The 17,812-nt window shown below is 45.3% G+C and overlaps 1 protein-coding gene across 3 annotated transcripts in view; it reads right to left on the reverse strand.

The window, feature by feature from the left end:
• The window catches only part of COL26A1 (collagen type XXVI alpha 1 chain), a 254,279-nt gene extending 240,136 nt beyond the window's left edge, over positions 1-14,143 (reverse strand). For 2 of the 3 annotated variants that reach the window (XM_006114229.5, XM_006114228.5), the window contains exon 1: positions 13,533-14,142. In XM_006114229.5, the coding sequence (XP_006114291.1) occupies positions 13,533-13,684 (152 nt within the window). In that variant the 5' untranslated portion in view covers positions 13,685-14,142. Of the gene's footprint in view, positions 1-13,532 lie in introns of all 3 variants that reach the window. The other variant, XM_006114230.5, reaches the window with a different exon arrangement.
• Positions 14,144-17,812: the final 3,669 nt, after the last annotated feature.

Consider the following 17,812-nt stretch of genomic DNA (forward strand, 5'->3'; position numbering starts at 1 on the left):
ATCAGGTCATCTCAATCAAAAAAGCTTGATTTCCAAATATAACTATGTCCCTACTACTGTGAACACTATCAGAGACCATGGTAGCCACACACAGTAATTCAGTGCCTTTTTGGTGCTTTGGCAGAATAGTCTGGTAATACCTTATATGTCACAGGGATATTTACAAAGTATCTATGAAATCTCACTATATATTTTGGAAATGCATGTCAGTCTGTCCGTCCATCTGTCTGAGAGTCCATTTCTTCAAGGACTCCTCCTAAACAGTAAGAGCTAGGACCACACAATTTGGTAGGCAGCTTCTCCTAACTTAAACCAAGGTCAGGGTGTGGTTCTGCCAAGACAATGGGATGTGCCTGGAATTTGAATTTTGTTTCCTCGTAAAATGGAAGAGGAGTCTGGTAGGAGAAAGTTATACCACAGAATGACCATAGGGGGCAGCAAGCGGCCAGAGATGGGGACCAGAACAGCTATAACTCCATTGGGCCAGCAGGGGAGAGGGATGGAGAAAGGGACAGCTACCTACTATATATTTTAGAGCAGTGGTTCCCAAACTTTTGATTGTTGAGAAACCCTCATGTCCCCATCCCCCCCAGAAGCAAGACTTGTTGAGCAAAAAAAAAAAAAAAACCCCACCGGAACTGACCGTGGCCAAAAAACAAAAATAGCAGCAAAACTTAGGAGGGGGGGGAAAGTTGACAGGGGGGAGGGACGGGGTCACACACCCCAGTTTGGCATGGGAACCCATGTTTTAGAGAGCGTGTCTGTCTGTCCCCAACCTTCTCCTGGCTGTGCCCATTTTAGCTGTAGTGGCCATAGAGGGACGCTTCTCATCTGGCCCCAAGCTGCTGTGGTGAAAGACGACTGGGGTTGTCCTCTCCCCCGGGGCAGTCTGCATACTGAACCTCTCATCCCCATCCCCATCCCCACCCCAGATCAAAGATTTAAATGAAGAAAAACAAAACTTATTGAGTTAAGGACCCGAGCAATGCTGGGTAAACCTTCTAGTATGTAAGGAAGCATTTTAATTGTTGCCCGTTGATCAAATGCAAATGGTACAGAGAATCCTGCTGCCTTCTAACCAGCACTTAATACACCAGTGTTTTCCACAGTGGCACTCAAATGTTATATCTCATCCACCCTGCATCCACATGCGCACACACCTGCATTCTTCAAGGGGCTAATTATCCTACCAGATGGCAGACCTTTAGTGGCACCATCTACTGAAAGCTCTGGGCTGTTGCACCAGAGCTAGAAAATTCAACAGTGAAAACCAACTCCATCCCCATTCTCCATACAGATTCTAGCCTCTCTGTCAGATACAGATTCACAAGTGATTTTTCACTTTTTTGATGTTGTGATTTGCCCAGCAGCATTTAGCAAGGCAATTTTAGAGTCCATAGTGTTCAGTCTGATATCCATATGAGCCCTGGTAGCTGCTGCTGAAAGAAACGCAACATCTGTTCCATGGGAAATTTTAGGGAGCTTACCATAGTTGTCTAATATTGTTACCCGGTGACAAGGCTAGATGCAAAATGCAGGGAAATGCATCACTGAGCTACATATCGGAGCCAAGTATTTATTTGTTTTAGAGGCTTGCTGCTTGGGTTCAAAATAAAGGCAGTGAGTCCTCAGGCAGGACTCACTGTCTATTTCATTTCGATCATGACATTAACGGAGGCTGCTGCAATGGAGATGAACTCTAAATTAAGTTTAATACCAGAAGGATTTGCCAAATCCTAAACATTTTTTTAGAAGTTTGGTGAAGCTGGTTACTGGTTGGTTTCAATGTCAAAAGTGAGTCCATGAACACAAGTCACGTTCCCTAAATAGAGTGTCATTAAGGAAGACAAACAGCTTTAAATCCCATTTCTTCCTGTTATTCCACCACTCCTGGTGATCAGCTCCCTTTAAAACATGGCTGCCCAGATGAGCACTCATTACAGGGCGTGCTCTGAATCAGACGTGTCACAGTCCAAGATGGTGGCAGGCACCCATCTTACCAAAGAGAAACAGAGCAACTTGAGTGTTGATCTGTGTAGAACTCACATTCACTATTTATATATAGGCAGGCATAAAAGAAAAGGTAGGTAGAGCAGAGCTCTCTTTGGGTGCGCCTACACAGCAGGACTTAACTCAAAATAAGCTACGATAATTGAGCTACATCAATTGCGTATCTTCTTTCAAAATAGCGATTTCGAAATAGGAAGTGTCTACACAGCACTTATTTTGATATACAGCACTCTTCTTCCGACTTCCCTTATTCCTCGTACAATGAGGGTTACAGGAGTCAGAGTAAGAAGTCCTCCAGCTTGACAGTATTTTGAAATAACTTAGTCCGCATCTACACAGCAGCCAGTTATTTCGGAATAGTGCTAGTTATTTTGAAATAGCGTTGCAGTGTAGATGTACCCTTTCTTCTGATAAAAGCAGAGAGAGTGCAACGCTTGTTCCCTTCCTCAGTTGGGTCAGGGAGAGCTTCCTGGATGTTCCAATCTACTTTATCACCACATCGACATGCAACGCTTGTGTGATAGCCATCATTTTGGCCAATTCCAGGGACTGAACCGGGACCTCCAGAGTTACAAGCTCCTAGAGCTGGAGTTAGAGATACGAGCTGTAACGAAGACCGCTAATCTTCCATGGGGCAGGCACAACCAGAAAAATGCGGTCTTTGACAAATGCTTTGTTTGCCACACATAGTTCACCTGGCTCTACCTATGATGTATCATAAGGTCTTGATTACAGGAGGAGGCTGAGCACATGTTCATAAACAAGACATGGCCTACAGTCCAATCATTGCAATGAGCCAAGTGAAGAAGGAAAAAAAACATCAATCTCCATTTGTAAATTGGAATGAACATTCGGCAAATTTGCCATAATTTGTAATTGTAAGCAGGGATCTTACAATTATTACAATTACAAAGTGCACATGGCCCCAAACATAGCCCAAACGCTAGGACAATGGACTTTTCAGGCAGTGAGCTCCCAGGCACTACGCTGATCTACAGCAATTCATCCTTTGTATTGCTATACGATTATGAAGCCTTGAGACAAACACAGCCCTGCACCCCGAGTTGAGCAGTACCTCAAGGGACTGAGCCTCTGACTTCTGAAGCTAAAAGCATGAGCCTCTACTGCCAAGCTAAAAGAGCCTGGTGTAGCAAGATCAGTCTACCAATGTGTGGACCAAACCACAAGAGAGGACACGAAGCACCATCTCTGAGTGGGTGTGAGTTATATGCATTAATAAATTAAACCTTGCACCAGTCATGTGAGATTCTTTTCACCACAAGGGTAAACTGAGACAGAGAACTAACCCAAACAGCATAGGTCTCCTGCAGAGCCAAGAATGGAATCCAGCTCTGAAACCCAGTCTCCAGCTCTGGTCAGCAGACAATTTTACCTATTCTTTCCAGAAGTGACTAGTGTTTTCTGTGCCCACCTCCAGATACCTTACAAGTTTCAATGTTCAAAAGAGCTGAACACCCTCTCTGAACCATCAGGTCCCAGCAGACGTCTTAAATTGGCCACCCAAAGCGCTGGCCACCCTTGAGAAGCTAGATCTGTGCCTCACTTTGCTGCTTAGCTTAATAATCATTGCGGGCAGGGACCATCTTTTGATTCTGTGTTTGGGCAGTGTCCAGTGCCGTGCAGGCCTCGTGACTGACTAGAGCTCCTAGGGGCTAGCAGAATCATTTGGACAACCAAAGCATTGTCCCAGTCACACTTCAGAGAGTTCCACATGTAGAGAAACAGGAGCATCTTATCCACTGTAGGGCCACGGAGCAGAGTTTGCCTTCTGACAGAACTGCCATTGTTCTGAAGAGCCACCGTCTGTAACGGCGCTCAGTATACGGGTGCTAATATAAAGAAAGGGCCCAGCCACTTCAGTGACTTTGAGGTTAATCCATTTCTAGCCTGGCACGAACGGACGCTTTCAAACAGCAACTACATCACAGCGATCCCCCCGCAAATGTGTCCCATGCCGATAAGAAAGGCTAGGAGACTCCGGCTCTCTTCTATGGCTTCTCTCGCACATGAGTACTTCATTCCAGGAGCTCCTTGAGACAAAGGGCTGAGTTTCACCAAAAGGACAGGCCCCTTTCAAAACACAGTCCAATAGCCACTGGGTTACAAGAGTGATTTTAATAAAGATTTAGCCCTTTCAAGGTGCTTTATCCACGGTGGGGAAAAAACCCCCTCAATAATCAAAACACCATGGAACCATAATGCAATTACAACAGCCTCCTTTGTACTTGTCAGTAATTAGACACACGTGTGGCAGCACCCCACTAGCAGCCCAATTCTCACCTCTGTGTGCACAGTGTGGTCCAGCTCTTATCCTTGGGATACTGCATTGGTTATAATGCCACAGAAACTTCTGACCAACTGCACCCCCAAACTCATGCCAGTAAAACCCTTCCATCACGCTATCCAGGCTCACACATGGGAGGCGGAGATGCCAACGCAGCTCCCACGGTCCTTCATGGTCCACCATGGGGCAGATCCTGGCCAGCTGGGGGAAAGCATGGAGGTGGACTGCCCCAGCCTCCCACCCCTGTGCTCTAGCCAGCCAGGGAAGGCTAGGGCTGATTTCCCACTTCCTCACCCAGGAGTGAGGCTGGGGGCAGGGGAAGGGGGTGCAGCCACCAGCCCCTTTCACAGCTTGCACACACCCCTCCCCCCAGAAATTACTGCATGGGGGCCTGATATCAGATTCAGAGTTACACTGTATATTAGAGGCCTGAGTCTTCTTTCACTTACACCAACATAATGCTGGACTTCTGTGGACTCTCTCACCCTGGTGTAAATGGGAATAAAATAGAACCCATCCCGTCTAACTGGAGGGTGTTGTGAGAGTTACAGTTAAGGCTTGCTGAAAGCTGCAATTGAAGGCTCTTTTTCAGATTATAGGCTTCCAAACTTTCAATCTTTTGAGATGACATTTTCCAACCCTGGATTCTGGCCAACGGTGATTTAAAAAAATAAAATAAAACAAAACCAAACCAACAAGCCCAGATCAGCCAGTTTTGGGGAAAGGAGGGACAAACAACTTTTTCCATTATTAAAAAATGCTTGTGGGTTTTGTTTTGTTTTTTTGACAGCTCAAGTCCCTCAGTGGTTTGGGTAAGGGGCCAGTCTTTGGAAGAGAGATTTGTATTTCAGTATCCAGGTGGAATTTCATTGGGCCAAGTGATAAGAATTGAGAAAAATGCAGCCACTGCATGCGCAGTAGATTTTTTAAAAAACACTCTTTTGTAATATCTCTCAATTATTCACGGAGTAAACTGGATGGGGAAAGGGGGGGGGGGGGAACAAGGAGCCAGACAATTGGCAGACGGGGTGAAGGTAGGGGAGTGAAACAGAGCAGTGTGAGCCAACAATTATTTTTTGATTGTTTTAGGCTGCTTTTTTGAGTTGGCAAATAACGAATTCAAGTTTACTTGCTTTTTTTAAAGCAGTTATTTGTATGGAATTGCCCATATTAAAAGAAGATCAAGGTTTCAAACTGAAGCATTCAACTTGCAAGAAGCATCAAAATAAAGGCTGCACAGACAACCTTCAACTCTGCCTCTCGGTGCTCGTGTATGATCATATACAGTTATTGCCACAGAAGCTCACCTCCAGGTGGGTGCTGGACACAATGTGCAAGAAACGAGGCAAGGTGAATTCCATGCCTCATTCTGGGCCAAATACTATTTGTAATTGTATCTGTTGTAAATCATCCATTCAAGTCAGTGGATTTCACCTTCAATGCATTGCCTTGACAGGGTACAGTGATTGAGAGGAGGGCATTCATTCAACAGCAAGGATAACTTTGTTTTAAAATGTGATTTAATAAGTTTGTTTTGATTTTGACATTGATTGCCAAGTAATTTTTCATTGTGCTTCCTTCCTCTTCACTTTGCCTTGCCATAGGTTTGTTTTTAACATGTCTAATTTACTGTGCATGATCCATTGAAGATGCTGAATGAGCCAGGGCCCTTCCAAAATAACATGCTATTATAGTGAAGTCTAGACTGCACAAGGACCAGAGATAAAGGTGCCCAGAGAAACTTAGCTGTGCTGTTTCCTGACCTTTCAATCTTCACTTTAAAACCTTAAAAGTCTTTTCAGGTCGGTTTTTGGGGGGTTGATTTTTGCATGGAATGTCTCAGTGGTGAATGAAGTAAAATGCAGCCACCTCTATGGCAAACAGAGCGGCTCTTTAAACAGCTCACAGCAATACTACAAGTGGTTTAAAAAAGGAAAAGAGGAAGCTTGCCATACTCAACTGAAACTGCTGAACATCCAAGCTAGTAGTTTTCAGTAAGTGATATTAGTGTTGAACATAAATTAGTGGTTGTTGTAGGCTATGATATAGCCCATGCTGTAACGAATAGGAAGAATTTAAATGGGAAAGTCTCCTCTTCTCCACTGATCAAATAGTTCAGACTCCATATGTAGAAGCATAATCCAATAAAGCTTTACCAAACAAAATCTGACAACAGGTGCAGGGGGGAGGACTGAAAAGGGGTTTTCCTTCTTTTAACATAATCAGTTCCTGCGACTTTCAGTTAGTTCTAGCCTCATAAACAATTTGGGGAACATGGAATTCAAACCAAACACTGGTATTTAATTTCCAACATCAGCTCCAGCATAGCTGATGTAAATGCCCCCAGAAAGTGAATTTTGGCTCCTGAGCTCAACAGGATGAAAGCTCAAATGCAGCAAAAATACATATACTGAAGTGCCCTAGATTAAAGACATCAAATTCTCAGACAGGCCTAATCCATAAGTTAGCAGGAGCATTTGGTATCAAGCAGTGTGAGAGGAGTTATCCTAGGCAGTATCCAATTTCTTTTTCTACAGCATTTCCTCCCTCCCATGGTGAAAGTCAGCTCCTCTGTGCTCACCATGAGCTGGAAATCCAACTTTAGCCAAACTGTATGGTCATAGGAGCTGCTTTTCACAGATGCCAATAACCACTTGGAATGGGCTCACAGATGTAATTACAGAGACTTAGCTTGTTTCTAACCCAAGCAAAATGAATATGTTGCTGTAGTTTTTGTGACAATTTCCAATGGGCCAGTGATGCAGATCTTTAGAAGAGGTTTTATCAGGCTTTCTAATTACAGTAACAGTACCAAAGTATTTTCCCTGCTGACAACGCAGAGTTCTATTATTTCAGCAGGGGCTATCTAGTCACTCAAAATACAAATTTAACAGATTTGAACTTAGAGTTATAAACAACGAATAGCGCAATACATGAGTGATTTACAGTAACATGGGCCCACACGAAAGAGGACAATGCATTGCAATTCAGATTAACCCAAAGGCTGCAATGCCATGCCACAGTCTGCAATGCATTCCAGAGAGGCTATATTTTGTTGCAGGCTACGTTGATTTACAGGAGCATTGAGCCAAGAACTCTAGCACCCTGCAGAATCAAATTGCCCCATATGTGCTCATTTCCTCCAACATGTTATAACACAAGAGAAATCTGCATAAACATGCTCGACCTCTCGTGGCCCCACATCCCAAAACTAATGTTCATTCTGTTCCTGGTTCACCAAAGGCAGCCAATGCAGGACTGCATATCATTTTGTGGCACAATTTAATGCAAAGGCGCTTTGCTGTGAAGCATCAGCTTCCATCAGCATGTAATTCACAGAGGTGTGATGGAGTTTAGGGTTGCCACAACTCACACTGTACCACTTCCACAGCTGGGAGAAATTCAGCTGCGCCATCCTCTTCCATGGATCGCTCCAGTCAGAATCCTTCCCTGTCAGCGCCTCCTGATTTCTCTCCTTTGTTCACTGGATCTTTCTTCTTGATACTAACTGAAGCCTTCTGTGCAAAAGGTCAGATAAATACTAACTCCCACAATGTAAAAAGAGATGGGGAAGGAAAGAAAAAGAAGTCCCTCCACAACCCCTCTAGCCTGCCAGGCACAGATGTAGGAAAGGAAACAAGAAATAGTTTACTATATTAATTATAGCATGGAATTTTACACCCACAGCTTACGACATAGTGGCTTCAAGCCAACAACTTTAGGACATCTGAATTAATTCTTCACTCTAGGCCTGGCTAGGAGGGTTGACTCCAGTTTTATATATGGGGTAACCAAGACAGAGGGGATATCCTGATTCCCAGACTTACGTGACAGCCACTGTGTTGGATATTTATGGGAGCCCATTATCCGCTGGATGGGCAGAGCCCATTATCCATTGGACAGGCAGAGAAAGTGACATCTCATTGATCACCTAGTTGGCTGAATAAATGGCAAAAAAGACCCACGTCAATTTCGCTGTGTGAAAATCCAAACTCCCCTGCCACTCACAAAAGCCAAGGCAATTTGGCCAACTAGGCATTGTCACAAAGCCTCTAAGCTTCATTTGTAATCAAAGAGGTGCCAGGGCTCAAGCAATTTTTTTTTTTTACTTTCATAATGGACATAACAATCCCAGAGGTGCCAGGTCTAAAATCTGCCAAGCCTAGAGGTACCACGGCTGAGCTCTGGTGCAAATTAAGCACTGTTCTTTGACTTCTAGCAGTACCGCATGTTAAAACAAAAGGCCGAGATTAGGTTAAAGTAATTTAACTCCCTCCTCATCAGTGTTTAGCTTGGTGGGATTTTCAGTGTTGAAACACTGTGAAGCCCAAGCGTATCAGATTATCCTCCCTGCGTTGTCAGTGTCAGACAAGATGACAGCTCCATTCACAGGGTGCCTGCAGTGTCAGCCTTAAATTCATTAAAGCAACAACAGTGTAAAAATTCCCTTCAGGAAGCCGCAGTGACGGCCAACTAAGTAGTGACACAGGCTCTCCCATGTTCTCCCGGGCCAAACGTTCTTTCAGGGGGGGATTTTCAAGAGATTAGAATTCCTGTGCCAAGTTGTTTTAAAAATCTGGCCGCAGCTGTGGGTGCAGAGCCTTTCTGAAAATGTTGGTCGCATATCCCAGCTGATGGCACAGTGGTCAATACAGTATAGCAGCATTATCAGCACCTCCTCTGCTCATTGTGCTGTTAGAGGACTTTTAGGGGTAAGTTAGAGCTAAATAACAGCACAGAGCACTGAGAGCTAGGACTGGTGGCTGTAAACAAACTTTATGGGACCACGGGAAACTTGGCCACACCCATGATAAGTGGACTATCATAGAACACCAGAACTGGAAGGGACCTCAAAAGGTCATCGAGTCCAGTCCCTTGTCCTCACAGCAGGACCAAGCACCATCTAGACCATCCCTGACAGATGTCTTATCTAACCTGCTTTTAAATATCTCCAGAGATGGAGATTCAACACACTTCCTAAGCAGCTTATTCCAGTGTTTAACCACACCGACAGTTAGGAAGTTTTTCCTAATGTCCTACCTAAACTACCCTTGCAGCGGTTTAAGCCCATTGCTTCTTGTCCTATCCTCAGAGGCTAAGGAGAACAATTTTTCTCCTTCCTCCTTGTGACACCCTCTTAGATACCTGAACCTTTTAGATACATCTAGCTAACCAAAATCATTCTGGACAACAGATGTTTCTGGACAAGACAGTCTGGATTAGAGAGGTTCAGCCCGTACCTTGAAGCCAAGCCAAGCATAATGAAACCAACCAAAACAACTGGCCTTGAAAGACCTAGAACAGAACAATTCTTGGAGAACACGGAAGAGGACGGTGATTCCAGAGGACACTGATAGAGTCCCAGCACCTGATATGCACTGGAAAAAAAAAGTCAAGATCACCAGTGCCAAACAGGAAAGGAACCACCTTCTTCCCCAAAAAGAGACAGAGCATTACTCACACGACAGCTGGGAGTCCAACCATTGGATTTGACAGCCATTCAAGCATTCACCCAAACTGGGACCTGCATATCTTGTCTCCCATGCATTTGTGGACATGCCTGCATCTACTCCTGGAGCAATCCCCCACATCCACATTGTTTAATGTTGTACTGTTCTTCTGGATGCTAAGATCTCATGACTCAGCATTCCTCTTGCCATTGCTGTTGCCAGTGATTAGATGTGAAACCTACAAATACCAACAAATGCCGTTTTCTGAAAAAACAAAGACAATTGACAAGGCAAGAATCTACTATTTTAGTTTGGAAAAGCGAGGTTGCCCCATCTCCTGTCCCCTGCTCAGACATGCTTCTGCTATTTCAATGCCTTTCCTTGCTAGTGCTGGGGAGTGCAATGTACATGGAAGGAAGTTATTCATCAAACAATTAGAAAGCCAAGACAGTAGACGCTCTCCTAAATGAACATGATTTAGCAGAATAACAAAAGGAAAAACAGTGTCTGGCATTTCAGTGCCATTCCTACATCTCCATGCTCTTGCTGTTAAACTTTTTAAACCATTTTAGTTAGCTTGCACACAACAAAGCTCCAGCCCAGAATGCAAAAGTCAAAAGAACCTACCCTGCAAGGCCCCCACATCATGTTGAACCACTAGACCACATCTTTCCCAAACTAAATTTCACAGTAAGAAATGTTTTAATAATGTGATGCTGTTCCAATTACCAACAATGTGACGCTGTTCCAATTACCAACAAACTAATTTTCAAGTGTCAAAACTTCCAATTTTTGGAACAATTCCACATAACATTATTGAGAATCATTTATATTAATTTTAGGCCATGTAATTGCAGTCACATTGGTCTTAGGATATTAGACAATCTCTTTAGACATGTCTACACTGCCGAGCAACAGTCAAATTAAGTTATGCAACTTCAACTATGTCAATTGCATAGCTGAAGTTGAAATAGCTTAATTTGACTTTTGGGCTGTGTACACAGCAGGAAGTCGAAGGAAGAACACTCTCCATTTGACTTCCCTTACTCCTTGTGAAATGAGGGTTACAGAAGTCGGAGTAAGACGTCTTTCAGCTCGAAATTATTTCAAAATAACTAGCTTACTGTGTAGACATGCACTTTGTTATTTTGAAGTAACATCGGTTATTCTGAAATAACGCTGCTGTGTAGATGTACCCTTACATTAACTCCATAATTTTATACTCTATTAGGCCTGCAACTGTACATTTACAAACACAAAGACAGACACGTTCCTGCCCCCAACATTCTTACAGTCCAAGATGAGATGGGACACTGGGATTAAAAAAAGGAGAATGAGGAGAGATGATTGCTGAGCTAAAGAAAGGTACACATGTGAAGATGGTAGCTGTCAGAAAAAATCTGCAGGCTAATGTATTGCTCAGGTACTAGCCATAGTCCTCATTGCAAGCTATATTTTAAGGAGAGGGGAGGGTGGCATGGGTCCTGGTTGGAGTAGGTTTTTCCTCATTATTATGCAGTGTTTCTGACATTTCAGACTCTGATAGTTACACTGTTCTGAGACCACACCCACACTTCTGTACCTCAAACTGGTTTCTGGGTCAATTTGACAACCAGGCACAAAACTTATTCACATAATTTGATACAAGATGTATTTTTCCTCTCGCACAATGGGCAACACTCGCCTTGGTTCAGGGGGAGGAACTGATGCAAACCCATCATGTAGATACACTGCTGCACTGAGGAAGTCTCCTTTAAAACCAGGATAAACTACACGGCTGTATCTAGACTGGCCGCTTGAATTTCTGCAAGAGCACTGACTTCCTACTGTCTGAAATCAGTGTTTCTTGCGGAAATACTATGCTGCTCCCGTTCGGGCAAAAATCCTTTTGCGCAAAGCTTTTGTACAAAAGGGCCAGTGTAGACAGCTCAGATTTGATTTGCGCAAAAAAGCCCCGATCGTGAAAATGGCGATCGGGGCTTTATTGTGGAAGAGCGCGTCTAGATTGGCACGGACGCTTTTCCGCAAAAAGCGCTTTTGTGGAAAAGCGTCCGTGCCAATCTAGATGCTTTTTTCCGCAAATGCTTTTAACGGAAAACTTTTCCGTTAAAAGCATTTGCGGAAAATCATGCCAGTCTAGACGTAGCCCACTAGTATGAGCTCCTTTCTGCTCAGTGTTAACGGATCCACACTAGGGATTTGCAGTGGCACAGCAAAGAGAAAAAGCAGGCCTTACAAACGCTGAATGTTTACCACCAATACTCCGATTTTAAAGGGTTAATATATACAACAATGAATTTAAATCAGTAATTTAAATCAAGATTGTTAGTCCTAAATTACTCCCTGTTACCATACACAGCTACTCATTCATTTGCACAGCTGTTTTACTTCTAGAAAAGTTCAGGGAGACACAAATCTAAATTGTTTTCTCTGTTCAAGCAGCAAGACAGAGTAGATTAAGGGCTATTTATATTACATTTGTGTGAAACTGATTCAGGGTTTGTTTCGCTTTAATTAGAGGCCAATTCACTTTTGAACTTTGTAGCCCCTGTAGCAAATCTGCAGTTAGGGTTTTTTCTTTGTTGAGCTGAACAACCTTTAGTTACATTTCCAGGACTATAATGGTTCCCTCTACTGGCACAGCATGTTACATGCCAGTCATGTTTAAAGGGAGGATTTTGTGTAGCCTCATGAACATCCTCTGATGCTATCAGAAGATTGTGGATCCAAACCCCTGTGGGGTTATGCTTTCATTTAGAAGTCCACCTAATATTTGATTTGGGGCAAGCAGAGAGTCTTACTGACAGTGCTCAAGTCCTCAATGTAATTAAGTGCTTCCTAACCTGATTCAGGCAGGTAGGAAGTTTCTTAGGGAGCATAAACATGCACGATGTGCTTTTGCAGAGCAGGGTGAGCCAAGCTAGCCCTAAAGCGGGGGTGTGGTACCTAAGGCCCAGGGGCAAGATATAGCCCCCGTCTTGCCCTGGTTCCAGCCCCTGAGATTTGGGGCTCCCCCCATCAATGGGGAGCCTGCAGTGGTACTCCAAATCCCCCCCACACACACACACATACACAATCCCTCTGCAGGGCTGGAGCACACGAAATCCACTAGCGTGGTCCCCCCAAGGCTCTAGTGCGCAAGGGGAATGTCACCGTCTCTATCAGAGTCCACCTGATTTTTCTGGGAGTCAGCAGCCACTGACCAAAAAAAAAAAAAGGTCCCTTTGGTAACTGGTCTCTTGGAGCAGATACTACACTTTAGCAGGACTGATTTCAACCAGAGCTTGGCTTTTCTGGTACATGGGGAATGCTGATGATCAAATCAACCAACTACTCCACTTCTGGGGTCTCCAGTGACCAGGAGAACAATCTGGTGTACTCTGTCTAGGATGGGGAGCCTCCGGCTGGCTGGGGGGGGGGGGGAGGAAGAGAGGGAGATGTTGAAACACAAGGGTCCCTACTCTCCACTTCCAATTCATCCTGGGGAGGCAGCCAAAGCGTCTGAAAACGACCAGCAAGAAGGGGAGACAACTCCTAATGGCCATGCTCAGAAAGCTGAAGTCAGGGGGGCCCAGGCGGTGCCAAGCCATCCCCAAGTCTGGGCTTTCCCATCCCAGTTACTGTTCAGCGGGGCTCTCGCGTTTCATTGATACAGGGGGCTACGTTCCTGCTACCCCCGCGGGAAGGTGCCATTTCTGCAGCCCCCCTGGTAAGTACTGGAGAAGGCGGACGCCGAGCGCTGCCAGAGATCTGCTGGATTTACTCACCGGCGGTTTGTGAAGCCGCTGCCTGGCGACCCCGAGCTCTGCTCGGGGTAGTTGTGCTGCAAAGTGGAGGCGGGGAACTGGTAGAGGAAGCCGGTCCCGAGCGTGCAGCCGCAGAAACAGCACCACCAGGGCCAGAGAAGCGCCAACTTCATCTTCCCAGCGAGAAGCGCTGGAGCCGGGGCCACACTGCACAAAGACGCCGGTTCTTTGCCTCCGCAATCCGGAGTCACGCTGACCGGCGAGCGGGCTGGGGGAGATCCGGGGCTGTCGGAGCAGGAGCGCTCCTTAAGACACAGATCACCTCTGCGCCTGGCTGGCCAAGGAAAGCCAAATCCCCCCTGCAAGCTAAGCCCTGGCGGCTGCTCCTAGAGCCCGGGGACCCCCGCGCCCAGCGCCGGCTCCGTGCGCCCAGGGCGCACACGCAACTCCGGATGCCTTTTCAAATTTGGTGAGGTTGGCTCAGTTCCGTCAAAGGGGGCGTGGGGCTTCCCATTAACCCTTCGCCGGCGCTGCCGGAGACCCCACGGCGCCAGCGACTCCCCGGGGGAAGGCAGCGGCCGCGCTCCACACGTGCCGAGGCTCGCTGGGAAATGGAGCCTCACAAGGCCAGGAAAGAACAGATGGAGCCATTTGGGCCTGGCCTGATTAGTTTCGTACCCAGCCCCTCACATTGGCACTGGCTCTATCCAGAACAAGGCGGGCTCCCCCTGTTGCAACAAAAACTTACAGACCCCCCCCCCCCATTGCATTGAGTATGACACACAGCCCCAGATCTGGCTATTTTTGTCCCCGGTTACCCAGAATCTAAGGCTTTAACAGAGAGCAAGCACAAGCACAAAACTCTAAACTTGGCACTTGGATCCCAGCAAGGTGTGGTCACCATCCTCCACTCTTCTGTTTGGGCAAAGAATAGGGTAGCCAGTCCTCCTGTACTTGAATCATCTGGGACTCTAAAGCTCCCCAGTGCAGCAAAACCAAACTAAGGTCTGGTCTACGCTAGGCCTGGCAGGTGGGTTTCAGGTACGCAACTCCAGCTAGGCAAAATGTGTACCTTAAGCAAAATACATAGGAGTCACCTTACCTTAAGCCAGGCCTTAGAGGAGTCCACACTGTGGGAACCCCATGGCAGCAAAGGCTCCTGTCAGCTTCCCTTACTCCTTGCAGAAGGAGGAGTAACAGACACCAGTGGGAGCTGCCCTCAGAGTTTGATTTATGGGTCAACTCACTAAATCAAACACTAGGGCTGTGTCTGGACTGCATCCCTTTTCCGGAAAAGGGATGCAAATTAGACCTATCGCAATTGCAAATGAAGTGGGGAATTTAAATCCCCCCTGCTTCATTTGCATAAAAATGGCTGCCGCTTTTTTCCGGCTCAGACCTTTGCCGGAAAAAAGCGCCAGTCTAGACGCGGATCTTTTGGAAAATAAAGCCTTTTCGTAAAGATCCCTTATTCCTCTTAAAATAAGGAATAAGAGATCTTTCGGAAAAGGCTTTATTTTCTGAAAGAGCCGCATCTAGACTGGCGCTTTTTTCCGGCAAAGGTCCGAGCCGGAAAAAAGCGGCAGCCATTTTTATGCAAATGAAGCAGGGAGGATTTAAATCCCCGCTTCATTTGCAATTGTGATGTGTCTAATTTGCATCCCTTTTCCGTAAAAGGGATGCAGTCTAGACACAGCCTAGAAGATCAAACTCTGGAGCATTGATCTCCCAGTAAGTATAGATATACCCAACAAATCTCTCCCATCTCTGAGTTAGAGCCAAGTTTTACCTGAAAACCCAGCTTGTGCCCTTATAGTGCAGAACAAGTGTTACTTCTGATGTTCCTCCAAAGGAACCCCGAACACACCTTGATCCAAGGAAATTGCAAATCTCCAATTTAGTATCTGTACTCTGCTGGGCCCATCCGATGTCTGAATGTAAACGCCTCCCCTAACTCATGTTTTCACAATCCTAAAATGGTTTTCCTCGTCCACACATGGATAATCCAAATCTCAGTGAATCATGGTGCAAGGATTCAGGTGATGAAACAAGGGGTTTTACAGCATTGTTGCATCAGGATGACTTGGAATCTGGGCTTTTTAGGGTAAATTGTAGTAGTTCAGCTTGTTCTCCATGTAAACAGTGAGATTTGAGAGCTTGAGTCAAAAATTGGCATAACCCAGCTTTTATCCAGACTTGTTGTTTCAGTGTCAGTGGCTCAGACCCCTTCCATCCACACTTCAAATAACTGTGTGATTAATGGCCTATGGTAACTTTTTTCAGGTAGAGATGCTCATTTGTAGCTCACCTGCCTTTGATGTTTGAGGGTGGAGAAGCACTACATACAAATCAAAGTGAACCTTGGAATGTTTCTTCTCTATTGTCCTTTCCTAGAACTTACCTTTGAGTTAAGACGAAAAATGAGATGCTAAATAGCATTTATTCTCAGTGTTTATTATTTGTGTAGAGATATGAAGAAGAGGTTTCTATTTTAAAGACTTTACAGCCAAAATCAAATGCTGCAAACATGCACTAACAGAGCATAACGTTTACACTCCAAGGGCACATCTACATTAGGGATGTAATAGTGTAGCTGATTAACTGATAAGCAAAATCTTATCGGTTAATGCTATTGACTACACACACACATCCCACCCTCTGCCAGTCAATTTTTTAGCAGGCTGGCTAGCAGCCCAGCTCAGTCCCAGTTTGTGCCAGGTCCAGGACCTACCTCTGCTGCAGCTCTGCATTTAAAGTGTATTAGGAGCCAGGTGGGCTGGCAGCCCGGCTCAGTTCTGGCTGGTACTGGGTCCAGGAACTCAGACCCTTTCCCCACACCCGTACAGGGGCCGCTGCCACCTGTGCTGCTGCCTCTGTATTAGAGGCAGTAGTGTGGGGTGACAGGCAAGCGGTCTGCGAGGGGAGCTAGTTTTTAGACTGGCTCCCTTTGTGGACCAGCTCCCGCCGGTAACCCCACAAAGGCAGAAGCAAGTGGCTGGGGCCTTCTCGGGAGTGGGGCCAGACTGCACTGGTTGACAGCCTCACACCCAGGGACTATAGAATAGTAGAGTAACCAATAAGAATTCATGTGAACCTATTCAATTAACCAATATTTAACATCCCTAATCTACATTATACAGAAGACTAACACTGATGCACTCGATCTTTCCGGGTTTGATTTATCAGAACTGTACTCCTGCTCCTCATGAAGCAGGGAGGAGTAAGGGAATAACGGAAGCCAACGGGGGCATTTGCTCTCGTTGGCCTCCTGCTGTGTGGACGGTGCGGAAACGTGATGTAAAATACATTGACTCCAGCAATGTAATTTAGAGTGTCTCAATGACTTCAGCATTTCTGTGTGTATATATATATATATAGATATATATAAGGGATTATTTTCCCTCTCAATTCCCAGCATAAACTCAGCAGCACATCTACCCAAGTCATAATCTAAAGGGTCAGGTCATAAACCCATGGTCAGTCGGGAGGTGGGAGGTGAAGAGGCAGGAGAGCCATTTGACCTGGGCCTCAAGCTCAAAGAGGGCCTCAAATTTAGACATGTTAATTTTTTGGCATTTGACAAGTTTCACAACTTGTTTTTATGCGCATCCCTGTTGGACCAAAATGTGATACTCTCTCAGTTTAGAGCTGCAAATTTAAGCAAATAAGAGCTGTGATTTGGTAAAAGACATAATTTTTTTGTTAACTGATTGATTTTGACCAATTTCAGAAACAGTACAGAAATTGAAAGAAATCTCAAAAGATCTCGGCGACGAGGTCATCTTCCTCAAACAAACTTATTCCATGAACTTTAAACTGGATTGCAAGCCAAAAGGAATTGCTTCAAGAAATACTCAACCTTGGACTCTCTGAGGTGTTTCTTAATATTACAATTGCATTGCATATTTTTGTCAGTTTGCCTGCATCTGTGGCTTCAGGTGATCACATCTTCAACATGTTGAAGCAGGTGAAGAACTATCACCATTCAGCTATGGGACAAGAGCGTTTGAATGGGCTTGCCATGCTTAATTTTAACTGTGACATTGCACGGAAGCTAGATTTTTCCTCAATAGTTGGTGCATTCCTGCAGCTCCCCTTGGCTGCAAAGGATGAAACGGAGCCAATGGGAGCCGCAAGGCTCCGTGGCTGCAGCGCCAGTAAATAAACCGGGGCAGCCAGTTAATGTTTTTCTGAAAGAGATTTCACAGAACACTCTCAGAAACACTGCACTACAGGAATCCAGCCACTTTGTATAGGGTATGTCTACACTACCCCCCTAGTTCGAACTAGCGGGGTAATGT

This window comes from Pelodiscus sinensis, chromosome 21, assembly GCF_052426305.1.
Source record: "Pelodiscus sinensis isolate ZL-2025 chromosome 21, ASM5242630v1, whole genome shotgun sequence".
Taxonomy (NCBI): Eukaryota; Metazoa; Chordata; order Testudines; family Trionychidae; genus Pelodiscus; species Pelodiscus sinensis.